The sequence below is a fragment of the Polistes canadensis genome, unplaced genomic scaffold (genome assembly GCF_001313835.1).
Source record: "Polistes canadensis isolate GaletaPanama2010 unplaced genomic scaffold, ASM131383v1 scaffold_275, whole genome shotgun sequence".
NCBI classification, from domain to species: domain Eukaryota; kingdom Metazoa; phylum Arthropoda; class Insecta; order Hymenoptera; family Vespidae; genus Polistes; species Polistes canadensis.
In genome coordinates, this window is record NW_014569822.1 from 60,768 (window position 1) to 86,449 (window position 25,682).

The 25,682-nt window shown below is 34.0% G+C and overlaps 2 protein-coding genes across 2 annotated transcripts; both read left to right on the forward strand.

Annotated features, from left to right (window-relative positions):
* Window positions 1-12,802: 12,802 nt before the first annotated feature.
* On the forward strand, window positions 12,803-19,293 carry LOC106790980. The gene is made up of 5 exons (XM_014756276.1): window positions 12,803-12,882; window positions 13,855-14,027; window positions 15,173-16,137; window positions 16,222-18,909; window positions 18,985-19,293. The coding sequence occupies exons 2-5, from the start codon at window positions 13,868-13,870 to the stop codon at window positions 19,249-19,251; spliced, it is 4,080 nt and encodes a 1,359-aa protein (XP_014611762.1). The 5' UTR covers window positions 12,803-12,882; window positions 13,855-13,867; the 3' UTR covers window positions 19,252-19,293.
* Window positions 19,294-20,998: 1,705 nt separating this feature from the next.
* On the forward strand, window positions 20,999-24,521 carry LOC106790978 (odorant receptor 13a-like). Its single transcript, XM_014756274.1, has 7 exons — window positions 20,999-21,081; window positions 21,453-21,742; window positions 22,078-22,413; window positions 22,495-22,643; window positions 23,476-23,580; window positions 23,937-24,095; window positions 24,456-24,521. The coding sequence occupies exons 1-7, from the start codon at window positions 20,999-21,001 to the stop codon at window positions 24,519-24,521; spliced, it is 1,188 nt and encodes a 395-aa protein (XP_014611760.1).
* Window positions 24,522-25,682: the final 1,161 nt, after the last annotated feature.

A 25,682-nucleotide genomic window follows, 5' to 3' on the forward strand; every position in this document is an offset into this window, starting at 1 on the left:
AATCTTATATTAGAATAAAATTTCAATTTCATATCTTAACAGCTTCGTCTCTTGTAAATTCGTATATTACTTAGCTGAAGTGTAGGTTCCAAACTTCCCCCCGGCAATGCTAGCAATGTGAAGAATGTCTGATCCGCCAATTTTTCTTTGCCATTTTTTGAACCTTTGCAGATTGTTTTATAACGCGAAAAGAGACTCTACGCGTAGATAAAAGAGTGTACTTTAATTTAATATAAAAATCATTAAAATCCATTTGCAAAAAGTATAAAAAATATTAACCGAAACTTTTCAGAGAAATTGCAAAGATGCACAATTTACAGCATTGCATTCTCTAACATTTAATGAAGTTTTTATGCTAAATTTATAACTTGAAATGGTATTCTACGCGTAGACAAAAGAGTGCACTTTAATTTAATATAAAAATCATTAAAATCTATTCACTTTTAGTATAAAAAATACTTACCAAAATAACTTATCGAAAACTAAATTGATTTGCAATGGTTCAGGCTATATTTTCTAGACATTAGTTAGACAGATATTCATAGAGATTTCCACGGAAATCTGTATCTTTTGTTCATTATCGTATCGGAAGATACACAGGTTAGAACGAAATGTTCTTCTTTATCTGTATGGGTTGTTTTGGGGGGAAGGGGTTGCGTATGGCTGTGTATGTCTGTGCCTTAGAATGTATTCTTTTCAACGTTGTTTAAATAGTTATTTGATATTATCTATAGGATAATCTCTCGAAAAAGTCTTATTTCCGACTTCGTCTGCATTTATAGTCATGCCGAAGAATTACTAGCAATGACGGATTTCCGGCTTTGACGGTAACATATGCACAAAATTCTCTCTCTCTATCTTTTTTTTTGTTTTTTTTATATTTATATAGTTATTTCAGGATTTATAGTTGGTCATTTGAAAAATGAATGGATTTCACAAAGTATCAGGCAACATATACACACGTACATAAATACATTCTCGGACGTCATGTGTTTCAAAATGGCGGAGCAAAAGAGACAGAGGCAGAAAACCCATATTTAATTTTGATCTCAACGGATTGTAGAGAATCCGTGAAGATTTTTATTAGCTATTTTACATTCCTCTCTATATCTCCGTAGTATCTCCGTAGTATCTCCGTAGTTTTGCCATAGTCTTGAACACCTTCACTTTTCTCTTTCTCGCATAAGAAGAAACCTCGTGATAACTAACACGCAAGCGTTTCGTCTTGTTTTGGTCTACCTCGTGATCGTTGTTTGCTAATGTTAGAAGGATTTTACATGAATTTTAGAAAAATTTTAAAAGAATTTTACAAGAATTTTACGCACGCACTAAATTACCATGTGTCTGTTAAATTTAAATATATAAGGCGTCTCGTTTTAGTCGATCCGGCCAAGTATTTCCAATCCTGAAGAGGAAGACCCGGATATAACTGAATATTAAACGAATTACAAAGTTTTTTTTTTCGCTTCATATCGTTATTCGAACGATAAAATGTCCTTTCTTGATCGAGGAGCAAGAAAAAAATAATCGCGGTTAATTCTCGGCGAGGTGAAATCCTTACTGTTTTCGGACGCAATTCATTCACATTCATGTGTCAGGAAATAAAAACTAATATAAGTAAGTTAATAGAAAAGAGTAATCTCTAACTTGTAATGGAATCCTTGTGATTTTAATCTCACAGTCTGTAAATTCGAACTCATTCGCAGAAAGCACAAATGCTTTCCGTAATGATCTGTTAACCGCAATTATGATTTACAAAAGAGACTCGCCAGGTGAGACATTCGAAGGTGATAACTATGAAAACGTAAATGGAATCATTCGAAGGCAGTCGGTTGAATCGAAGAATGCTTTTAACGTCATTTCGAGGGTCTCGTGACTGTAATATGTACTTAGAAATACTATTCTAATTGATGCACTGGTGTTGATGATGCAATCAAAATACTTTTGCAATATTGTGAAATATTTCTAATGCCAATCTCGTTCTTTTATGATTGATAGTGCATCTTACAAATTTCCGAGAGTATAATTTGAGAGAAATAACGGTTTCTAATTTTAATTAAATGTGTATATTCTTATTTATTTAGATGGAAGAATAATGAAAAGCTAGCAAGATGTCCAACAAAATAGTACAAATAAATTGTCACCATTAAGCAATTTTAATGAAATATATTTTCATGTAATATTCTAGACTTTGTTCTTTCTTGAAAAATAAAGACGCGAAATAAAATATTGATGAAGAGGGTTGCGCGTTGGGTGTAGAAAATTATAAGATGATTGAAAATAAGTCCTCGTACGCTAATCGAGGAGGACGTAGAGAATAGCCACGTGAAGAATAGTTGCCACGTATATAGTCACGTATTTGACGACGCGACACGGCACGGCACGGCACGGCACGGCGTAGATATTACGAAACGAGGATCCGTCCGCGGCGGAAAGCGGGTCAGTGCACGGCTCGTTTATCTCTATGCACCCAGTTCCTGGATCGTTTATCTTCTATAGTTTAGTATAGTAGTCAATTTTTACATTTATATATCTACAATGTGCTACGTTAATCAATAATTAATATATAGGTCATCTTTTCGTTTAACCGGGTGCGCCCAGAAGAGGGTGCAGGTAAGCAAGCACCGTCGAGTGGAATCGAGAACGATCTAAAGAGACACGTGTTCGAAAGGGAGAGGATAATTTAAAGGGCAAACGTCCACATATATATATATATATATATATATATATATATATATATATATATATATATCTTTTCTTTTGTTTCCAGCTCTATTTATTATTTGACAAAATGAAACTTAACATACAACTTGAGAGGTACTAGTTAAAAAAGAAGCTTATTACAAGGCGGCGCGTGTCTTCTTCGGCATTAGTAATTAATCCAGATGAACTGAAACCTTGATCCGATTTCTAAGAGAAATAGTAATAGATGCATATAATACCTTCTAGAATATTTACGACATCTAACTTACCGACAAGAAGAATAATAAACGAAACTAATGATTTTTTGTAGCTTCTCGCTTTCGCCTATTTAGCATAGCGATTGTAAATAGTTATAATAAATGGTGTATAGATGCAATATACAGCTGCGTAAGCTTATACGTTCTTATGTCTCGTAAGAACATGCTGCGGTGACTGTTAACCTTTTTTTTATATCCATAGACGATGTCTCTGTTTTTTACAATGAAGTTGATTGAAAGGAGACAAGAGGAACGCGCGTGGGGCGGCGCTACGTGAATAGTATACCTATTATACTCAGATTTCGATTACTCATTGAGTAACTCTCCTAGTCACTCTCGCTGTTGATACGGCCCGTATGACATACTGACACAGAAATCAAATTATTTGGCTTTGGCCAGGTTCAGAAGTAACAAAGAAGAAATGCCGGGTAGGAGGAATTTGCTTCAAAGACCTCGAAGAATCCTTCGGCGAGCATTATTTTCTGAGAACCTAAAGGAAGAAGAGACGTTTTATTGATCGTTTATTTAATCGTTTATTTAATCGTTTATTTAATCGTTCGCGTAATATAAGATGAATTTTGTAGAAACTAAATAAAGGTTTCTCTCTATTTAAAATTCATTCTAAAAAAACAAACTAAATGGCGGTTGATACCTCCTCGGCCGGCGGTCATCGTCGCATATAATTCGTCGGTATCTTTGACCGTGAATATATTCTATCTCTGGTAAGAGATAGATTTTTTCGTCTTTCCTTTCTCGACAAAAAATCAAGCGAATAATAAAAAGGTCATGCGTAGGTTATAAGTATTGTTTTTTGTTTGTTTGTTCTTCTAACTATTCGCAATGGAATGATTGATTCGAGGGAAAAAAATGGCTTTGGATGCGAGTGTTTGTCGCGAGTCCAGGACTCTATTGCAATGGCACGATGTTTGCGTTGCAGTTGTTTGTGCCGTGGCGAATGAAAAAGGAAGAAGAAACCGGCGGCGGGCTCGTCTTTTTCTCTCCTCGGCAACACTTTCACTGCGAGTCCCGTGACTCGTCCCTCTTTGCCCCTCCGACCACCTCTTGTCCTCCTTTACGGCCTCCTCGTGATACAAGTTGTACAACTTTTGTCCAACTTTTTATGCTTCTTTGCAAAACATGCCGATTGACTAAACATTAGCTGCTTTACCGGAATGAGGAAAAATAGCGGAGGACCATTTTCAAGATCACATCGATGTATCTTATGCACTTGCATCTTCTATTCTTGCGTTTGTATTCTTTCATTTGTGCGCGTATGTTCAGCAAATGAATTTTTGTCGATTAACTTCGTTCGATTTTAAATTCGTTCGATTTTAACTTCGTCCGATTAACGAGTGATTTCATATTTCGGATGACCTTCGGAAACGCCTTCGTTTCCCTTAGAAAGGATCCTCTCGTTAATAATTCCGAAGAAAGGATTTACATCATTATTAAGATTTGAATCGTTGGTGTTAGGTAACGCAAGGTTGTCTTTGAATTTCTAATCGTTTAACGAACTCGATAAGATTTTTTTCTTCTTATTATTTTGTTCCTTAATTAATAAGATCTCCTTAACAGATAATTATTATTAGAAATAATAGAAAATGTAGAAATATAAGGTCTTAGACGAAGTGTTAAATCTTGGATTGCGTTAAAGAACAAACTACCGGCGTCATCTTTGGCCCATAACTACCGACGATTGATAGCCTCACATGACTGCCGTCACGTTGTCCGAACTCGCTTTCTTTACGTCAATTGGAAAGCCGAAGGACGTTTTATTCGTACTCGTAAAAAGCGTTTAATTGATTACAAATATGGGGAAACAATGTGTTCCGAGTTCTGCGTGGATTACCTTTAACGTCTAATCGTAATCTACCGAGTAGATTGGATCTCGGTAAAAAAAAAAAAAAGAAAAGAACAACAAATCCGAGATTTATTCGATAGAAGGCAGAAAACATTCAAGAGTACAGGTAACAATCATTTGTAAATTAACATAAATTAATCGAAACTCATTATTTTGTGCATTATCAATAAGTATTTGCTTTATCGCGAGATATTCCGTCTAATCTATGGAAGATTTGATTTTATACATGTTATAGATTGTACTCATTAGACTTACTTACATTACGAGAAAACACATGAGATCAGAGAAATATCCTTTGAAGTGATCTCACGTTCGAACGTTGCGAGTTCAAAGCTCCGAAAGGAGGAAGTTATAAGTTACACCCTAGGGGCAAGAATTACCTTCATCGCACATACATATATGTATATACATATATGTATATACGCGTATGTATATATGTAACGACTATCTATTCGATTAGTCGTCGCGGTTCTCGTTTCAAACGATAATCGTTGCGAATTCAATTAATTCATAAAAGTCGATTGAAATTCGTTGACAAAGTCAAATATAATCGAATTTTCGAATAGGCACCTCTTTACGAATCTGCATCTCCTGGAAGAGAGTTGTGCCTTTTTTTCCTTCTATATTTCATTTTTGTAACTCGACATAACGTAACATTCTTCTTCTTTTCATTTTATTTTTATTTTTTTCATCTTACAACCACACACAAGTCACGAGTCAAATCATCGCCGTATATTCGAAAGTTTAGTATTCCCCAAAATTTCGTTGACATTCGTATAAAATCTTGACATTTTGTGAATACTACAAGGATTTTGTCAATTTCCTATTTAATTCTATTTTTTTCTCTTTTTTTTTTTCCATCATATTTATGTATATATGTTAAATACACGGGTGCCTTGATTTACGACGATTATTCGTTTTATTCAGTTTATTTTTGACGCGGTTAATTTTTGATCGTGTAAATGAAATCTGCTAGTAGACGAATATTACTGCAGAAATAAATAAATATATATTGGCATGTGTATAATGAGAAATATAAAAAATGTAAAAAATAAATAGCGATAAGTTTTTTAATAGATATGCACTCTGATGCTGTATTAACATTGTCAAGGTCGCACAAGATCTCAACATAAAGAAAGATCAATTAACATTTCCTTTCGCGTCCGTCATTTTGAAAGGAACAACCGTTAATGTGCTCGTTTTACTACGTTATCTTTCTTTTTTTTTTGTTTGTTATGGAGGATTACTAAAGATGCAATTGTTTAAAATAAAGTTCTTATGATCATCGTATAAAAATATATGCATATATTTATACACATATATACATTTGATTATTAAAATTAATTAGTCATTTATCTAATTCGTATTAAAAGAGAGATGATAATCATTATGATTATAATTCAAGAAACCATTAATAAAACATGATTTTGATTATGTTAATTATTTCAAGGAGAATAAATATCATCAAGTTAATATGTGAAAAGTTGGATTTTTATACATATTTAAACAAGTAATATAATTTGATAATAATATTATTAACATATTTATCATACTTTTCGTTAGAACATGCAGAATACTTCAGGATTTGTTAGTAGGGTTGTAGGCTAGTAAATGATCATCGTTGACTCCAATACAATTTAATATCGCAACTTCAGCTTGCTATGGCTTTTTATCGACATCTGAAGTTGAATTCCAGAGTCAACCCGGTGGTCGTACCCGCAAGAGGTATATTAGTGGACAACGGATCTCACAATCGGTAGTAATTTATGACTGTGACAATGAGAAAATCTTAGGTTAATTAAATCTTACAACGAAAACACGTCGGCCTCCTGCCGTCATCAATTGTCTGTACGCAGTCGTTCGTCATTAAACTATCAATCAGTCAGCTATTCAATTGGCGGATTTTCAAATTCATAAACCGGCTCCTATCGCGACGTCATTGGCATTTCATCGTAAATCGATCTTTGATGACGCAGCGCCTTATTAAAAGTTAAAATTTGATAGAATGATTACTTGAAACGAATAAAAGGCTTGCATGACGCCTAGTAGAAGTATCAGTTAGAAAAGTTTCGGGATATTGAAGACATACGTAAAGAACGTAGAAAAGAAAAAGGGTAGCAAAGTGTTGTTACCCCCGAAAAGTGTTCTTCTCGGAAGATTAGTAAAAGGTCAAGGGTAAAGATCGATGGATGGTGAGAAAAAGGGGGACTTGTGGAAAGGACTTTTCAACAAAGAAGAATTTGTTCTATTCTATAAAGGATATACAATATATTCATAAAAAAAGAGGTCGTTCCTGGTAAGATAAAGGAAAGCTTTGAACCTTTCTCTCTCGACAAGTTGGACTCGCAACGTGTTTCGTCTTCGAGTAGAAGTACGCTCTCGCTTTCACTCGCGTCCACCACCTCCGTGCATCGGCATTACCACCACCATAACTACCATACCACCATCGTTACTACAACACCAGTACTACTACAATCGAGTTCGTAATCGTGATCGTTTTACTCTCCAGTGCTATTCCTACGAAAGGGGAATATTGCCTTCTCGTGGTCTCAGTTTGCCGTCGGACCGGCACCGTTGCCGACGCATGGACTCTCTTCTTATAATCGGGTTATACGACCGTGCGGAGTATAAATAAATTATAATATATATATAAACAATTTCCTCTTTCTTTAGTTTATCTATTTATCCAGAGAAAAAAGAGAGGGAGAGATCGAGTCGCTTTTTCTCCTTTCGATCCTTTGTGAAATTTATATTCAACGATCATGGCGATCGGAACTGTCAAAAAAACCAACAACTTCATTTTTTTCAGGTATGATATTTTTTCTTTTTTTTTCTATCATTGCCATTTTTTCCTATAATTATTGAATCAATTAATCAATCTTCTTATTTCATACGCTAAAATGAATATTTTGTATAACATATTTACATATGTTATATGATGATTTAATGACGACACTTAAACTTTGTCCAGAACTTTGCAAATTCATATTTGACTCATCATTACTTTCGACACTAAACCCATGTAATTTTCTTTACTTAAAAAGTAATATTTTGTCATGCTCCATGCAATTTGAAGATTGTCACTAAAATTTAGTTTCAAGTTAGGTAAGCAAATACGTGGTAGTAGGAATCTTAAAAGCGTCGTTTGCGGTTCGACTTATTGTATTATTTGTCATCTAATAATTGTAATCTTATACTTTTCTAAATGGTAGTCCAAATAATCAAATCAATGAAGATAGAAATTTCAATTTCTAAAGGTTGAATTTAATTTTTCTAAGCGACTTTCGCGTAATTCTAATATTAATCATGAACGAACGTTGAATTTGATTTATACGATTCATCCGTTGGACTTATTTTTCATGCGTTCAAATTATTACCGTCAAATTTCTCTCAGAAATCTTGTTTGACGTCAAAGAAGAACGATAAATCTTAAATATCAGATAAATTAATATTAAACGCAGGCATGCTGATTAATAATTTTGATATTGCGAATAAATTATTTTAGCTCGTTCTATGTTTTTAACTAGAATAGATTACGCGGAGAGAAAAGAGAGGTAGAATCGATCCTGTAATTAGTTAAGGAAGAGAATCGCGTAAGCTTCTCTCCTGTGATCGTTGAAGCGAAATTATGTTTAGTACAATATAACTCCATATATCGCATACAGGTGTATGTATACGAAAAGCTAATAATATAGAAAAGCTAAATAATAAGGTGTAATATTTGAGAGTTCTCGGTAAAATCTCTTGTTGAATAACGGGAAACATGGATGTTCATTTTGTACCAATTGGTATATTGAAAAGAATCTTTCTTTTTGTAGTTTTTTTCTTCAGTCTTATCAGATTAAATCATAGAGAGTTACCATATTTTAACGTTCGAAGCTTCTACGTATATGGTAAATATAAGGAAAAAAAAAGAAAACTTTATGTAAATTATAGAATCATAAGATACGTTTTAATGTATGCATTTTATCATTCGAACGTACTTTCTATATATATATGTATACAGGGTGTCCCGTAACTGATGGTACAAGCGGACAGTGGCTGATTCTGCATGAAATAATGATAATTATTGCAAGCATATAAATATAGTTTTTTAGGCTGAAAACTTTTCAACCCACCCTCGTATCATCAATCTTGTAATTGTTACGAATAATTTGTTGACAAATTTTACATTCATAATTGCATAGTCTTCATTTTGCGTTTCTTTTTTCGTTTTTTACTACAATAACACGCATCGTTAATTTGCGAGGAAGTAGAAAGGTAACGATGTACGATATTACGACGCGTAATAAATCATATCTTTTTTGCGTCACATATACCTATAATTTGATTGTATTAATGATTTAGTTTCGTGTTAAGTAATCACAGTCATTGTTAATTATAAGTAGTCGTCGGGGATGAGCGAACTTGATATCAACGTATCGTATACTGGTTATGAATTATTTATACGAACGGCAAGAATTCAAAGAAAGTTCCATATTCTCGAAACTTTCACCCTCGTAAAACGTTCCTAGCAATATTGTCGCTAACATTTCATTTAATTTCATTGCTTTTTTATTTTTTATCTCTCTAATTTTGATAAATGATATATTGTTTGAATCAAAATGTCGTTGACATTAATAGAGAAAAATTGAAGTAAATCGGGAAAAATGTGTTAAATAGGTCAGGAGGTTGTGACCGTCAAATGATCGTACAAAAATATAAGTAAGTAAGGAGCGAAGGTAACAGTAAAGGAGGATAACGACGCAACGCGACGTGCCGTGGATGATCAAGTCAAGGAGAGCAAGTTTTCGCGATGCTCTTCGATCGTCCTACCCATCCTAACAACGAACAAATCGAATTAAACTTTTATCCCAAGAAATTCATCATTTCTTTCTGTCTTATCTTTCATTGAATCCTCTTTATGACGTAACCCAACGATCATTCTATTTAATGTCATCCGCACGTAGATCGAAAAAAAGAAAAGAATTCGAAAGAAAAGATTCAGACAAACAAACGCCACGGTTCATTTTTTCTCTCTTATTATTTTTCCCCTTTGAAAACTAATCATTTTCTATATATTTTTGCAAAGAAATTTCTTTACGACTATTGTTATATAATTGAATAATAATTAGATATAACAATTTAATTGTAAAAAAGAATTGACATGGTAGAACTCTCATGTAATTCAACGAACAAGTTGCCCAATTCTTTTTTCAACGATCTTTTATAAGGTGAACACACGAGTCGAATCAAGATCCCACTGAATGGAATTTCTTGGGCAACCTGCGTTGTTGCTTCTTGGATTATCGTTTGGATTAATCAGAGATTTGAAAAGTTTCATGCGATTAAATACTAACCTTAAGTTTCGCGTAAATCGTTACAAACGATCGTCCAAATATTTCGGCTAAATCAGTGATTAGCGTAATTCTTCAATGACCTTCGTAGAGAAGTGATTCTCCTTAAAAGAAAAAAGAAAAAAGAAAATAAGACAAAAAGATTTCGTCCGAGGTCCCATCTTTTTTCTCCCTCTCTCTTTTTTTTCCGTTCTCCAGCAAAACGCGTTCGACCACTCTCGACGATCGAATCGAGAAATACTTTCACCCGATCTCGAACACTTCCTCGAGAAGGCATCGCCTTCCTTTTCCTTCCCATTTCTATCATTTCATCGTTTAATCATTTCTTAAGAAATAATGTTCTATCACACATTTAATCGTTTAACCATCATTTCTTAAGAATAATGAAACTTGAAATAATGTTTATAAATTGAAATGCGTCCTTGAAAGGTTTCTCTGGTATTTTGTGGCTCCTAAGATAGAGTTCGTTTTATATATGATGTGTTTGTTTGTGTAGCCTACGAAGGCAAAGAAGAAGAAGACGACGACGCAACGCACGTGTGTGTCTCGCTCTCGAAGAAAGATTTCTCCGGTTTCCGCTGACCCACTGACACTGAATTATGCTCGACGGTCGGCTGGCGTGTGCCTTGGCTTCGTGACTACTCGTTCTGACTACTCGTTCTGACTACTCGTTCTGACTACGCGTCCTGACTACGCGTCCTGACTACGTACGCGTTTCCATTAACTAGGCACCACTCGAAATCTCCTTAAAAGCGTTACCTTTACTCGGATTCCATTATTAATTCGACATATCTAATACATAACTAATACTTCTTCTTTATGTTCTGTCAGTGTTTTATTTAATCGTTATTACTATAATATTTAGGGTAATGGTGAATGTTTGGTTAGAACTGGTTTGTCGAAGAGATATGCAGTTTTCTACTGGGAACAATGTCAGGGACGAAAGTAGGAAGAAATCCATCTTGGTTGACAGGAAACGCGAGAAAATTATTTTTTCAATGCAACAAACTTGTTCACCTTCAAAATATGTTTGATTAATCATTTAATTATTCAATAATAACTAATAAATGAATATATATATATATATATATTAATATTGTGATTTCTTTTGAAAATTAGAAGTATGTAATAATATCTTATTATCTTTGGAATCGTTCAATCACTTACCTAACCGAGCTAAATGTACTTACTAATATTAACTTTTGTATTTTTATATTGCATTAGAATTTTTCTATACTCACAATTTTTAAATAGACAAGATTAAAGGGATAAATAGATTTTGAGGATAGAAAATGGAAAATAGTCGGTAGAACGTCGATTAGTTGTACTCGTTGCACTTGGAGAACTGCACCTCGCATAGTCTTGCAAGCAAGTCTTGCAAGCAAGTCTTGTTTCTTATTGCTACAGTCAATTTAGTTTATAAATGCTGTTCGTACTACTTTCTATCTCATTGTCAGATATGCTTGTGATACAGGTATATCAAATTCTCCTATGAAATGTATTATTTTTCATTAGAATGTAATATTTGAACTAAATTCACATATACATATTCTAAAACTTTCTTTCGTATCTTCGATCGAACTTTACGGAATTTAAATATGGCGATTGAGAAATTTGCCGAGAAAATAAATGAAATCGATCGCATCGAATCTTCGTATAAGTTTGCTTCCCTCTCCCTTTTGCCTCTTCCTCCTCACTCATGTATTTTCTCTTTTTCTTTCTTTCTTTCTCGTTGTAAAACGTTGTGCCTTTTGAACGTTCTCTTCCTCTACAGCTTTTGATCCTCTTTCTCTAACCTTCTCTTTTTCCGTCTTTCTCTCTTTCTCTTGCACAGAGAAAGTATACACAGACAGATATACGTGAATGCCTTTGCAAGATAGCCGCATGCCAACGATTACGATGCTCAAGTTGATGGAAATCAACCAGAATCGTGAAATGCATTCTTCTTTCCCTTTTATTTGTTATTTTTGTCAAAAGTCATTTCTGAAATGTCATTTCTAAAATGTCATTTCTAAAATATCATACTTTGAAAATATTCATTGATCTCGTATTGTCAAACTTTGCGAGATTCTAAGGGTGGGAGAATCTACGAGGGTAGAAAAAACATCAAACACAAAACTCGTCGACTTTTTGTCTTATATTCGATTATGTAAAAAGATCATTCAGAAGATTAGTAAGTTCGGTGGCGTTAAATGAAATGATCGTTTCAGGAGTAGCGTGGGCTTGCTCGCAACTATGGTCGCCGTAGGATTGGCACTTTCACCTGGGGTCCATCGGTATGATATTTCGGGTAAGTGCGATTACGCGTCGATAAGTAATTACAATATATACATATAATATTCTTTCTTTTAATTCATATCTAATTTGAAATTCGATTGTTACCTCTTCAAGAAGAAGACATAACATACGTTTTATATACATTTTATACATTTTTATGTGGCTTACTCTTCTATACAGAATTCCGTTTGATTTTTGTCGAAAAATCAATGTACAATTTAATTTGTAATGTTTCAAATTGTCCCGTCTCGTTCAGTTCATAGAGTACCCAATAGATATAATTTTTTGAAAGTATATATAATTAGTATATGCAGAAAAAAGATTGATCCAAAATTTGATGTGTCTTTGTTTGCATTACAGAATACGTTTACGGCGTTGATAGCGATTTACAAGCGAGAGTACGTGCAGCAATCGAATCAGAGAGACATGCTTATCAATCAAAATCATGGTATATTGCTATTTTTATATCCTAATTATTCCGAGTTAATTTGACAGTCATTCTGCAATAGTAAAGAAAACAAATGTACATTGTTCCTAAAGTGTTTAAGTATACGATTTCATCAAAGATATTATAAAGACAGACCTTTTGTATTATCGATTCAGTGATCTTTGCAAAATAGAAATTTCAAAAAGCTCGAAGGTCGCGTTTCACGTCAGAGAATACGCAACCTAATTAGTTAAATTACGCAAAACACGATGGATAACATTAAAAAAAGAAAGAGAGAGAAGTTTTCGCAAGGGTTCATTAGCTATCGAAATGAAATAGAAATGATTCATGGTTAAATCATAGTATATAAACATATTTTCATTGAAACAGAAATAAGAATAAGAAGAAATTGCAATCGGGATATTCGCTATGTATTCCTTTTGGAATGATATATCCTTGTTGACAGTATACTAGGAATTAATACGATAATGTTGGGTGGTGGTGGTGGTGGTGGGGGCGGANGTCCGGTAGCCTTCTCGAGGTCGAGGAAAGGGGATATTGCCGGCAATGGCCGGACTAGAAACCTTCCTCGTGACTGAAATACCGGTGCAGCCAACAACGGACGCGACCGCGAAAGTAAAAGTCGCGACGACCGTTCGAACAAAAAATCCGAGAAAAAAGCTTAAGGAAATGAAAGAAGAATAAGAAAAATTCAACAGGAAGAGAGTGCAATCGTGAAGGAAAAGAAGATTGCATCGATTTTCACTAATTGAATACTCTACTACAGATTTGAATCGGTAACTTTGAATCGGTGTAGATCGATCGATTGTATTATTTTTCACTTTCTATGTATTTGTATAGTTAGTAGCAAGTACATAGTACATTTATTTAAAATATATTTCATTTTCATCAAATTTCTTTCCTAATGCAAAAGAAGAGGAATAACTTTTTCTAAAGAGTTTAGCGGTTTCTTGAATCATTCTTTGCTTTTAGGTTGCAGAACAGGATGGAATCGAACGGTACTCCTTGCGCAGCAAGATCGGCCCGACCTTGCCCACCGAGCAAGTATAGAACTCCTTCCGGAACATGCAATAATGTCAGGCATCATGATTGGGGTGCCAGGGGTTCTCCGTTTTTAAAATTATTACCTCCTGCGTATTCCGATGGTAGGTTATTATTTCTTATTTCCTTCAAATGTTCGTAAGTTTCGTCAGTAAAGTCAATCAAGATAAAACCACATAGAGAATTCAAAGTGAAAATTTAAAGGAGAAAGTCAATTATCGAGAAAAGTACAAAGAATAACGAAGAAGCTTCCATTTTATTTTAGGACGGCCAGTTTGATCACTTTAATCGTAGATCGTTAAATCATTTTCTAATAATATCAGTGTTTGTTCCCTAACTGTACTTTCCCGCTTCGATATTAATTGTGAGAAAGAAAACGGAAAGAAGTGTTCTTCTGTCAAAATATCGAATAATAAAATTGCTTAACTGAAAAAAATTCTAAAATGGACAAATAAAATCATTGGAATGGCCATCATTTTGTTCGAAAAAAAATAGAACAAATATTAGACGCTTATTATTTATAAAATAGTCTATATGACTAGTAGTGTATGAATGATGGCGTAACGGGCTTGCACGAAGGCAGGCACTCTCTATTTCAAAGATTCACGCGCGTCTTTCGGCATGCTAATCTATCATTTCTAATTCGATATCGGGGGCTGGGCTCAAGGCTCGGCCGTGTTCAAGCGAATTACGAAGCTTACTCTTTCTGACTGTACTCTTGGGATTTTATAACTGGCTTCTCTAGATACACACACGCGCGCATACGCGCACATTCCAATTTTCACTTTCCTTTTCCGATGCGTTACACCTATGCGGAATCTTAGCACGACGGCACAACGACGACCTTTTTTTTTTTCTACCCTACATTATTTTCATTCTATTTATAATGTTGTTTTTATTTTCAATACAATTGTGCAACTTTTACATTAGATTTTTCTTCTTCATTTTATTTATGCATAAAGAACAATAAAGATAATCTATGAAGAAAATATTTCATTTTGATTACAAGTATATTTCGTTGACATAATACGATCTCGATAAAATGATAGCAAGTATATACTCGGAAAGTAGATAAAAAGAAAAAAAAGTTAGTCCAGAGTTTAGCAATGACAAAGGAATTCACTTGGACAATGATAATAAAAAGCAAATATAAAACATAAGGGGGCAGGTTGTACGTGTTCTTGAATCGTTTCTCATTTTTCAGCGTATAAAAGTGAAAGCGTCACGACTTGTCGATGTTCTTTTAAAGGTATTGGAAGTCCACGGCAATCTTTGAGCAGTCATAGTATTCCATCAGCAACGGAAGCAATCGAGAGGATACGAAGTTCGTTGAAATTTAACGAATCTCACGAAGCATTAACCAGTTTGGCCGGTGTATGGTCCGAATTAGTACTCGAGGATATAGCATCTACGGTCCATGTCGATCCTGATAGCAGATATCGGTGTTGTTCGACTACCGATCGACACTCGGAATGTTACGAGATCAACGATCGAGAAAGATGCACCGGTTACATGAGATCCGTTCCAACATTGTCGATCGATGAATGTGGATTCGAATATAGGAAACAAATGAACAGCGAATCAAGTTATTTGGACGGTTCGAATCTTTATGGAAGCAATGACGATAAATTACATAAAATTAGAAGTTACGTTCGTGGGAAGGTAGAACCATCAGCCTGTCAGATTTGCAACGATTCAAATCCTACTCCATTAGGTCGTCTTTACGTAGTACTCTTAAACGAACATAATCGAATAGCTGAAAGATTATGGGAACTTAATGAACATTGGGACGACACGAAATTATTTCTCGAAGCAAGACGAGCATTAATAGCCGAAATTCAGCATATAACATTAAACGAATATGTACCAAGTATCCTAGGCGAGTTAGCTTTGATCGATCCTGAGTTAAGACCTGCTACCAATGGATTCTTTAATGGTTACTCGTCAACGAACAAAGCAGGAACTTATGACGCTGTTGCTTTGGCCGCGTTGCGTATTTTGACCTCCTTACGCAAACAGAATACGTGTTACTCAGGCATGTGTCTCGAAGATCACGTCACTACGTTAGCTAATCGTGTTAGTTTTAATCTTGGCATTTCCATGATTAATTCGAACTTTGTTGCTGCCGCTGCTAGATCTGTTCATATTGCACGTGATCATGGCGTACCTGGATATATTAAATTTATACAATTTTGTTCGGGTAATCTCAGTCAGGTATAATTTTCTTCTTTTTATATATTATTCAATGAATATGTTATATCGACTTGATAATCCTTTCAAATAATTTCATCCTTACAGCCGAAAAACTTCAATGACCTCGAACGAGTTATGCAACAGAAGAATGTTAAATTACTGGAATCTATTTATACCAGAATAGAAGACGTGGACCTTTTGGTAGGAGGAATCCTGGAAATACCATCGAAAGGCATGGCAGTAGGCCCAACGTTTTCTTGTCTTCTAAAGAAACAATTTGTTAACATGAGATATTCGGATAGATTCTGGTATGAAAACGATATTCCGCCATCGGGTTTAACGTCGGAACAATTAACAGAGATACGTAAGGTTTCACTCGCGGGACTTATCTGTGCCAATAGTGAAATTCGTAAAATTCAGCCTAATGCATTTATCCAACAAGATTCTTATCTTAATGCTAAAATTAAATGTAACCAGTACGAAGTATTGGATTTGTCAGCTTGGAGGGACGAACCTGTCCCCGTACCTGTCCTAGATAATTACATGACAACTACTCAATCAATTCCTGATTTATCATTTGAAATAAGTCCAGATTTAATAGCAATGGCAGTGAAAAAGGCTGAACAAGATCTGATCGAAAGGAAACAATTGGAATATAATGCTTGGTTGGAACAAAGAATAGCTGATCCGAAATCACCAGCTGGTACAGCTGCGAGCTTTTCGAAAGCAAACAAAGATGCTTTGTTATTGGCCAATTCGTCGATAATGTACGAGCTAGCAACGAACGAGATCTTAAACGGCGTTCATGGACTTCGACGTAGAAAGCGACAGATATTTGATAGCACGGATAACGTTCTTGGCTTTCCAAATAATGATTTCTCCGATATCCTTCAAAACGTTGATATTTCTGGATTTTTACCTCACAACAAGGCTACCAATCATGATGAAATAGAATGTCCAGTTGATAACAGTCCTTGCGATCCCACAACACCATACAGAACATTGTCAGGACATTGTAACAATCTTCGCAATCCAAATCTAGGTCAATCCTTGACCACATTCGCTAGATTGTTACCACCGGTGTACGAAGACGGCGTGTCCAAGCCAAGAACTAGATCTGTAACAGGTGTTCCCTTACCTAATCCAAGAGTAGTATCGACAGTGATTCATCCAGATATTTCGAACCTTCACAATAGATACACGTTAATGGTTATGCAGTTTGCTCAGTTCCTTGATCACGACTTAACTATGACACCGATTCACAAGGGTTTCGCAGAGTCTATACCAAGTTGTAGATCGTGTGATTCTCCGCAAACGGTTCACGCCGAATGCAATCCGTTCCCTGTACCGCCAGGTGATCATTTTTATCCGACGGTAAATGTCACGTCTGGCGCACGAATGTGTTTCCCATCGATGAGGTCGTTGCCCGGCCAACAACATTTAGGTCCTAGAGAACAGGTGAATCAGAACACGGCTTACTTGGATGGCTCAGTGGTATATGGCGAGAACAATTGTATATCTAACATTTTACGTGGTTTTAATGGTCGTATGAATATGACTACGAATAATAATCGCGGCAAGGATTTATTACCACAATCGGCTACACATCCAGAATGTAAGGCAAGATCGTCTTATTGTTTTATCGGTGGGGATGGTAGAGCATCGGAGCAACCGGCTTTAACGGTTATGCATACCATGTGGATACGAGAGCACAATAGAATCTCCGATGGATTAAAATTAATCAATCCGCATTGGGATAATGAAAAATTGTATCAACAATCTCGGCGTATAATCAGTTCTATGCTTCAACATTTAACATACAACGAATTCTTACCAAGAATTTTAGGATGGAATGCTGTTAGTCTTTACGGCTTGAAATTACTTCCTCAAGGCTATTACAAAGAATATTCGCCAACTTGTAATCCCAGTGTCTTGAACGAATTTGCAACGGCTGCCTTTAGGATAGGCCATTCCTTATTGAGACCGCATTTACCACGAATGGATCGCAATTATCAGAACATCGAGCCTCCTATACTTTTACGTGATGGATTCTTTAATCCTGATATGCTTTATCAATCGGGTATGGTGGACGAAATGACACGTGGATTGGTATCGACACCTATGGAAACTCTCGATCAATTTATCACCGGAGAAGTGACCAATCATTTGTTTGAAAATCGACGAATTCCACATTCTGGCGTGGACTTGATTGCTCTAAATGTTCATCGAGCTAGAGATCATGGAATACCATCTTATAATCAATACAGAGCTCTTTGTAATTTAAAGAAAGCGAGTACCTTCGAGGATCTGTCAAGAGAGATGGCGCCGGAAGTTATAGCACGTATGAAACGAATTTATGCATCGGTAGACGACATTGATTTGTTCCCTGGTGGGATGAGTGAAAGACCTCTCCAAGGGGGCTTGGTAGGTCCGACATTTGCTTGCATAATAGCGATACAATTCAGACAATTAAGGAAATGCGATCGTTTCTGGTACGAAACCGATGATCCTAATATTCGATTCACCGAACATCAATTGGCCGAAATTCGTAAAACGACTTTGTCCAAAGTTATGTGCGAGAACATGGACGAGCACGCTGAGATGCAAAGGGCAGCTTTCGATTTACCAAGTAATTTCTTGAATCCTAGAGTACCTTGCAGTTCGATGCCGCATATGGATTTCTCTGCTTGGCGAGAAACTAGGCACGGTTGTCAAATCGGTGGAAGGAACGTTGCCGTTGGTGATTCTGGTTTCCCTACACCTTGTACTAGTTGTGTTTGCACGACGGAAGGTGTAAGTATTTTATAACTGAAAATCAATTGGTGTCGTTAATAATTCGATACACGCTCGATATTTATACAATTTCAGACCCAATGTGCATCTTTACGCGTAACCGATTGCAATCAACTATTACGCGAAGCATCCCGCGAAGCAATCTTGAGAGATGACGTCTGTACAGCGCAATGCGGTTTCATTTTAGCTGCAACCGAATCATCTTCGAGAAGTCTTCCACAGTTCACTACGCCTACCAGTTTTCCTACCTTTGGTCCAATCAGAAATAATCACAGAAGTTTGCCAACGCCGTTTTCGTTCAACGGCTTCAAATTACCCGATCTTTCGCAATTCATAGGCTGAATATTAGGACAATTTTGTCTCTTATAAATGAGATCACTAAGGAAGAACTTTTAACGTTTATATGTACATTATTCGTCGTCCATATTTTTTATCATAACAAATGAAGAACTTACAATTTCTATAATATAAGTATGTATCACGAAAGACTGCACGGTGAAACGACGATGAGATATCTAAGAGTGTACAGAATTCATTATAATTATTATATGAGCATGTTCGTGTATGTATGTTCATGTTGAGATGTTTATGGATGTTTTTATGCACATATCAGAAAGACGAGAATAATGCAATTGAGGAGCACGTGTAGTTTTGTAAATATAGATGATATATCAACCGATATATTTAACTGATCGGTTAAACTCGTGTTCTTGTATGTATAAAGAAAGATTTTCCTTTCTAAATCATCGTCTTCTGAGCAACACTTCAATGTGATTAAGAAAAATGACTAGCTGTAGTATATGTTATAATAAGTATCGATAATGGCATTGCTAGAAAAGGATAATAGTAATAGAAAGAACAAAAAACAAGATATAAAGAGAGAGAAAAGTGAACAAAATGGATAACAACATAATTCCTTTTAAATCAAACGCGACCAGTTTTTGTAAATGTAATGGAGTTCAATTTATAATATCTCCTTTTTAATTCCCTGTCTTTTCCTCCCTCGCCTCTCCTTTATCACCCCAAATCCTCTTAAAGCATAATGTCTAATATGTACTTATTTATAGATGATAAATAATAAGAAAAATTGTTTTTTTTTCTCTTTCTTCCGTTAAACTTTTATTTTATTTTGTAATTTAACACAACGACGTTAATAAATGTTAATGTTTCCTTTTTTCTTTCTTACTTCCTTCCATAGAAATATATCTATTAGACTAGAGAATCTTTTTCCTGTTTTCTCAGATACGGACATAAATTTTTTCCGTAAAAATAGAATTTAAAATTTAAAAACTTACAAAATTATATACTTATATGCAAATATTTTATTAAAAGAAATAGCATCGTTTATAGAGTTATCAAAAAATGACAAATTTCTATTTATCGATCGAGCTAAATCATTTCTTTTACAAAGAATACGCGTGTGTATATATATGTAATACAGAGTGTAAATATTTTATTATAAAACATTAATTATTTGCTCGCGTTATAAAAAAAGAAAACTTAATTTACAAATTGAAAAAAATCACCGACAAATGTAAATATTTAAACATGCGAGAAAAATAATATTATACAATTTACAATATTTATCAATATTTAATTTTTTATGCAAAATGTATAATATATTATTTCACTGTTATATCTCATCTTATTTTTGAAACTAGTTTAAAAACCAATTCGCAATTATTATCTTTTATACAAATTACATTCGCGTTTAGAAAATTCAAAATCATAGTTTGTCTATGACATTTTAGTATCTTATATTTTTTCTATCCAATTCCGAAGAATTTCGTAGCACTTACTACCACCTTCATCGTCCATCAACGAAAGTATCCTATGACATATGCTGTCATACTCTATAATCAGACAAAATATTCATGCAGTTATGGCAGCCTTTATCTTCAATTATCTTGAAAGATATACGCGGAAAAAGGTATGAAATAGTAGATACTAGTAAGTACGCCTACTACCAAGCCATATATTTTCAAGAAAAATATCTAATTCATAAGAAAGTAATATATGACTAGAGCTAAGGGAAAGTATCTTCGTGAGGTTTGCAAAAAGACACAGAGGTCATAAGTGGTTAAGCAAAATGTGTGCCCAGTTGAAAGATTCACCGTATGTTTGGATAAATTCACATTATGAATTAAGGATTCTCTGTATCAATATGCTTAAGTAAGTTAAACATACTAAAATTATTCCCAAGTTAAATGTTATTTAAAAAATGACATTTTTAAAATATACAAAATAGAAACTGTTTTTTATAAAAATTCTAATTTTATAATAATTTTGGAATAATAACGTTTAATGAATTTAATAGCAATATTTATATAGCAAAAATTGTATATTAATATTAATATTTTAAAAAAATATTTAAATTTAGCATAATAAAAAAATAATTAATATACAATATTATATATTTATAGATTTGAATTTAGCCATTTTTTCTTTTATATTTGAAAATTAACATATGTATATAATATATGTATTTTCTAATTATCTCATTTTGATATATAACAATTCTGATAATAATCGACATAACACAGATGGGTTGGCTTATGGACTCTTGAATCAAATACTCCATCTTTCTTGAAATGTATTTATTTTCTATACAATAAAATCGCAGTGAGCGCAATGATAATATTCGCGGTAACGCTTTTCACTGATATTTGCATGATGGTTGATGACCTATCGATAGTGACAGACGATGGTTGTGTTTTCGCTGGAATGTTTGTAGTTCTATTTAACGTGATCAATTGTCAATGTACACGTGATCAAATTGCTCGGCTTAGTGACGAAACGTTAAACTCTTGCGAAGAACTTTGCCAATTGTCTAGTAAGTATTTTAAGTTTAAAAATATAATCTCTAAATAATTATTAACCCTTTTAACTCGAGAGGTTCAACACGATAGTTTTATTTGGGCAATATCGTTTCATTGAATGCTTTCAACAATATATCTATGCAAAAGAACCATCTTAAATACGTCATTCGCATGCAGAAAATACTCTCGAGTTGCTGCTTCGCCCGAGCGAAAAAGGTTTAATGGTTAATTATTAGGGTTCATTATTTCAAGTTATTCATTGCAAATATTTGATTTTCATTAATGATTCATGTTCCTGAATGAGTTCATTTATAATCTAATCTAAACTATAACTTATTTTTCTTTGTAGAAGTCAACATTACCGAAAAATTAAGATATTATTTATGGAGAGATAAATTACCATTCTACAGTTTCTGCTCCCTAGGTTATCTTTTGGTAATCGCTTTGATATTTTTCGCATCAACGGAAGATGGAAGCTTACCGATACGGGCACGTTATCCTTTCGACATTAGGACATCACCAGGGCACGAAATTGGCTTCGTTATTGAAGCCTGTAGTATATTTTTTGGTGTAACTGCAATTTTAGCGATTGATACCATTATCGTATCTATTTGTAATTTGATTCTCTTACAATTAGAGATATTAAGTATGAATTTTCAGTACTGTTCAACGGCAGAGATCAGATGTATCATTGATAATGATAATGATAATATCAAGAAAAAGAAGAAATCGATAATAATGAATAAAATACATCGACCTGACCAATTCGAAAAATTCTTTAAACAATATATTCAACATCATCAACGATTGTTAAACATGATCAATGACTTGAATGATCTATTTAGCTCTAGCATGTTGGTTCAAATGTTTTCAAGTACTTCGATGATATGTCTAACTGGATTTCAAGCAATTGTGGTCATTATTATTTTCATTATCTAGGAGAATTATATCATTATTATCTTATATTAGAATCATTTAAACAAACAATTGTCAACAACATTTGAATTATAGTAACGAAATTTTGTACAAATGAATACAATTTTCCTGATAAGTTATTTACCTTATGTTATGCAGGGTGAGACAAAAAAACGGGGTATTATAAAAAAATTAATCTTTTGAGATAGCGTTCGCGTTGTTGGAGTAGGAATAATTGGAGAATGTACACTGTGTATTTAGTATCACCGTCATTATTAATTTAGTATCATCTTCATTAGCAATCGTGGACCAATAGACCGATACGGAACATTCGTTCGTCCTTAAAGTGTATTACAATATGGATGATTGTATCGTGGCCATTGAACGGTTATTTTGCCGCAAGTTCAACATCAACGGTAATAATCCTGTGCCGTTTGGTCATACTATTAAAACGTGGATTAAGAATTTTGAAGAAACTGGTTCTGCACTAAAAGAAAACCTCCGGGCAGAGAAAAAGATGTACGTACAGTACGAAACGGTCACGGGATTTCTCATTTCGTTATCATGGAGTTTCGTTAAACATTTCAAACAGTAGTGTCATACGTTAGATCTTGTAGAAATAATATGCATTACAATTAGATGAATGTCTTCGCAAGGATGAGAGTTGCTTGTTTTTCTGTATCCTTAGACGCTCAATTTTTCATTTTTTAAATAAAGCATTTTACACAATTATTTACAGTACTTTTATAATTACTCGTTTTTTTGCCATACTATGTATAATTTTAACAATTTTTATATGAATTGCTTCTAAACATATTAAATTTTCTAATAGGTTGCTGGACAAGACTCGAATTTTTGGAAATATTCTATTTATTTAGGTGCTGCAATTAGTCAGCTTTTGTATATATGTTGGATAGGAAATGAAGTGATAACTCACGTAAGTTATATTCACTTATTAGGATGATCCAAACGTTCCTAGATCATTTTTCAAACCAATTACTCCTTTTTCTGCTTTTTATTCTAATCGTTTTATTATGTGTCGTAAATAATATTCAATATGTTCAAATTTATAAATCATATTAGAAAGCATCTACATGTGTGGCAAGTTAAAGCTCCTGCAGAATGATAACTTACCATACAGTTCTTAATGTCTATTCCTCAATCTACAGGACAAATTATATTTTCCATTACATAAAATAATATTTACATAAAAAGAGTTAAAACTCTTGTTTCTTGAATTTGATACATTATATCAATCATTTGTGATGACAAATTTATTTGTTTTATTTCTAGAGCACACTGTTAGTTGATGCACAATGGCTTTCTCAATGGCATAATCAACCACTCGATCGAACTGCAAATTTATTAATAATCTCCTCTATGTTTTCGCAAAAACCATTGAAATTGAAAGCCGGCAAATTTTATATTTTATCTTTGGAAACATTCATCAATGTAAGTGTAGAAAACGATGAGAATGTCTTTCTTTAAAAAAAAATGTATTTTATACTTTTCTCTTAGATATTTCTTATAGAAAGTATGCACCTTCGTTTCTCTGCACACGCTTTGACCTTACTGGGATCAGTGGCACACTATTCGATCAGGACCTAGTTGAACGAACGATAGATCAGATTAACTTTGACCTTAGTTAAATTTGCTCAATTTTTTTCATGACTTTATCTTTTCTTTTAATGATTAGTCGAACATAGAGAGGTGCTCCTTTAACATCCAAATTTCCAGTCCAAAATCGCTATATTTTCTCCAAACAAATATCAATGTGATAGTACTACGAATAAAATCGATTAATGTTTGCAGATAATGAAAGGGTCATATTCTTTCTTTGCTCTACTGAATAGTATGCAGTTGGAAAACCATGAATGACGTTACCAGTTATTGGATTCTATTTACAGCATGATGAACGACGATTAATTATAGTTGAATAATGTATTTTAAAGAAACATGTATCAAATGTCGTTTAGTTTCAAATGAAAATTTATATGCGATTTTTGTAGGAAAAATGTCGTTAAAACTTTTGTTTCAAATGGAATGATGCTGTTGTATTCATTGTGTGTGTGTGTGTTTTTCATTGAACCCTATATATTAGGAAACATGCATCCGTATCTGTATCGTAATTTAAATTTGATCGTAAATATACATAAAGTGCGGGCGAGAGGGAAAGAATTTGTCATGTCGGTCACGCGATTTCTCCCGGAGCGGTGCATCTTCGGCGATCTTATAGCAACGATGTAAATCTACTTGAGAAACAATGTGACACGATTCATTAATCTTTTACGATAAAAACAAGGAAGCAAGCTAGAGAAGCTATCGCGGTCAATTAAATCTTCTTAGTGTCCTCGCGTGTTCCGATCTCAATGTAAAGGAAATTCGATGAAATATCATTGAAGAACATTCTTTCTTCTATAACGTTCTACATATGTATGTACACGTGTACACCATAGTACACGTTTGAAATGCCTTGAATTTTTAATTGACTCGAATTCTGAAGATATCTTTACTTAAAGCTTATGTTCCAAATGGAAATGATCTTATCTAAATCACAGGTAGAACTTCTTTCGATTTATAAGTATACCTATTAAGTATAGCTAGTTTGCTCTTAGGTGTTTTGTTAAGAATGATTATTATCTATTTTAACGCTGTAAGCATCTATGATCGTCTGTTAACTTCTTTATGATTCTACTATTTCAGTTATAATACTAAGAATCAATGATTATCTTACAAACTTCTAACTGTTTCAAACTTTTCCTAATCTAATAGATTAAAATTGTTAAAAACTAATAATTAATAGAAAATATGTAATATTGAGATAGAATGAATCAAATATTACATCAATTGTAGTAGCTGAAAGTTGGTAATAATCCTAATTACTTCTAACAGTTAAGTGTTCCTTTGTAACTCGATAGATCGAAACAAAAAAAAGCAAATATACTTATGACATATGTATTTTAGTTAAGTCAGCTTACTAATATTATCTGTATTGTCGAACGCGTTGAGAGGAAGAGGAGAGAGAGTGACGATACTGGT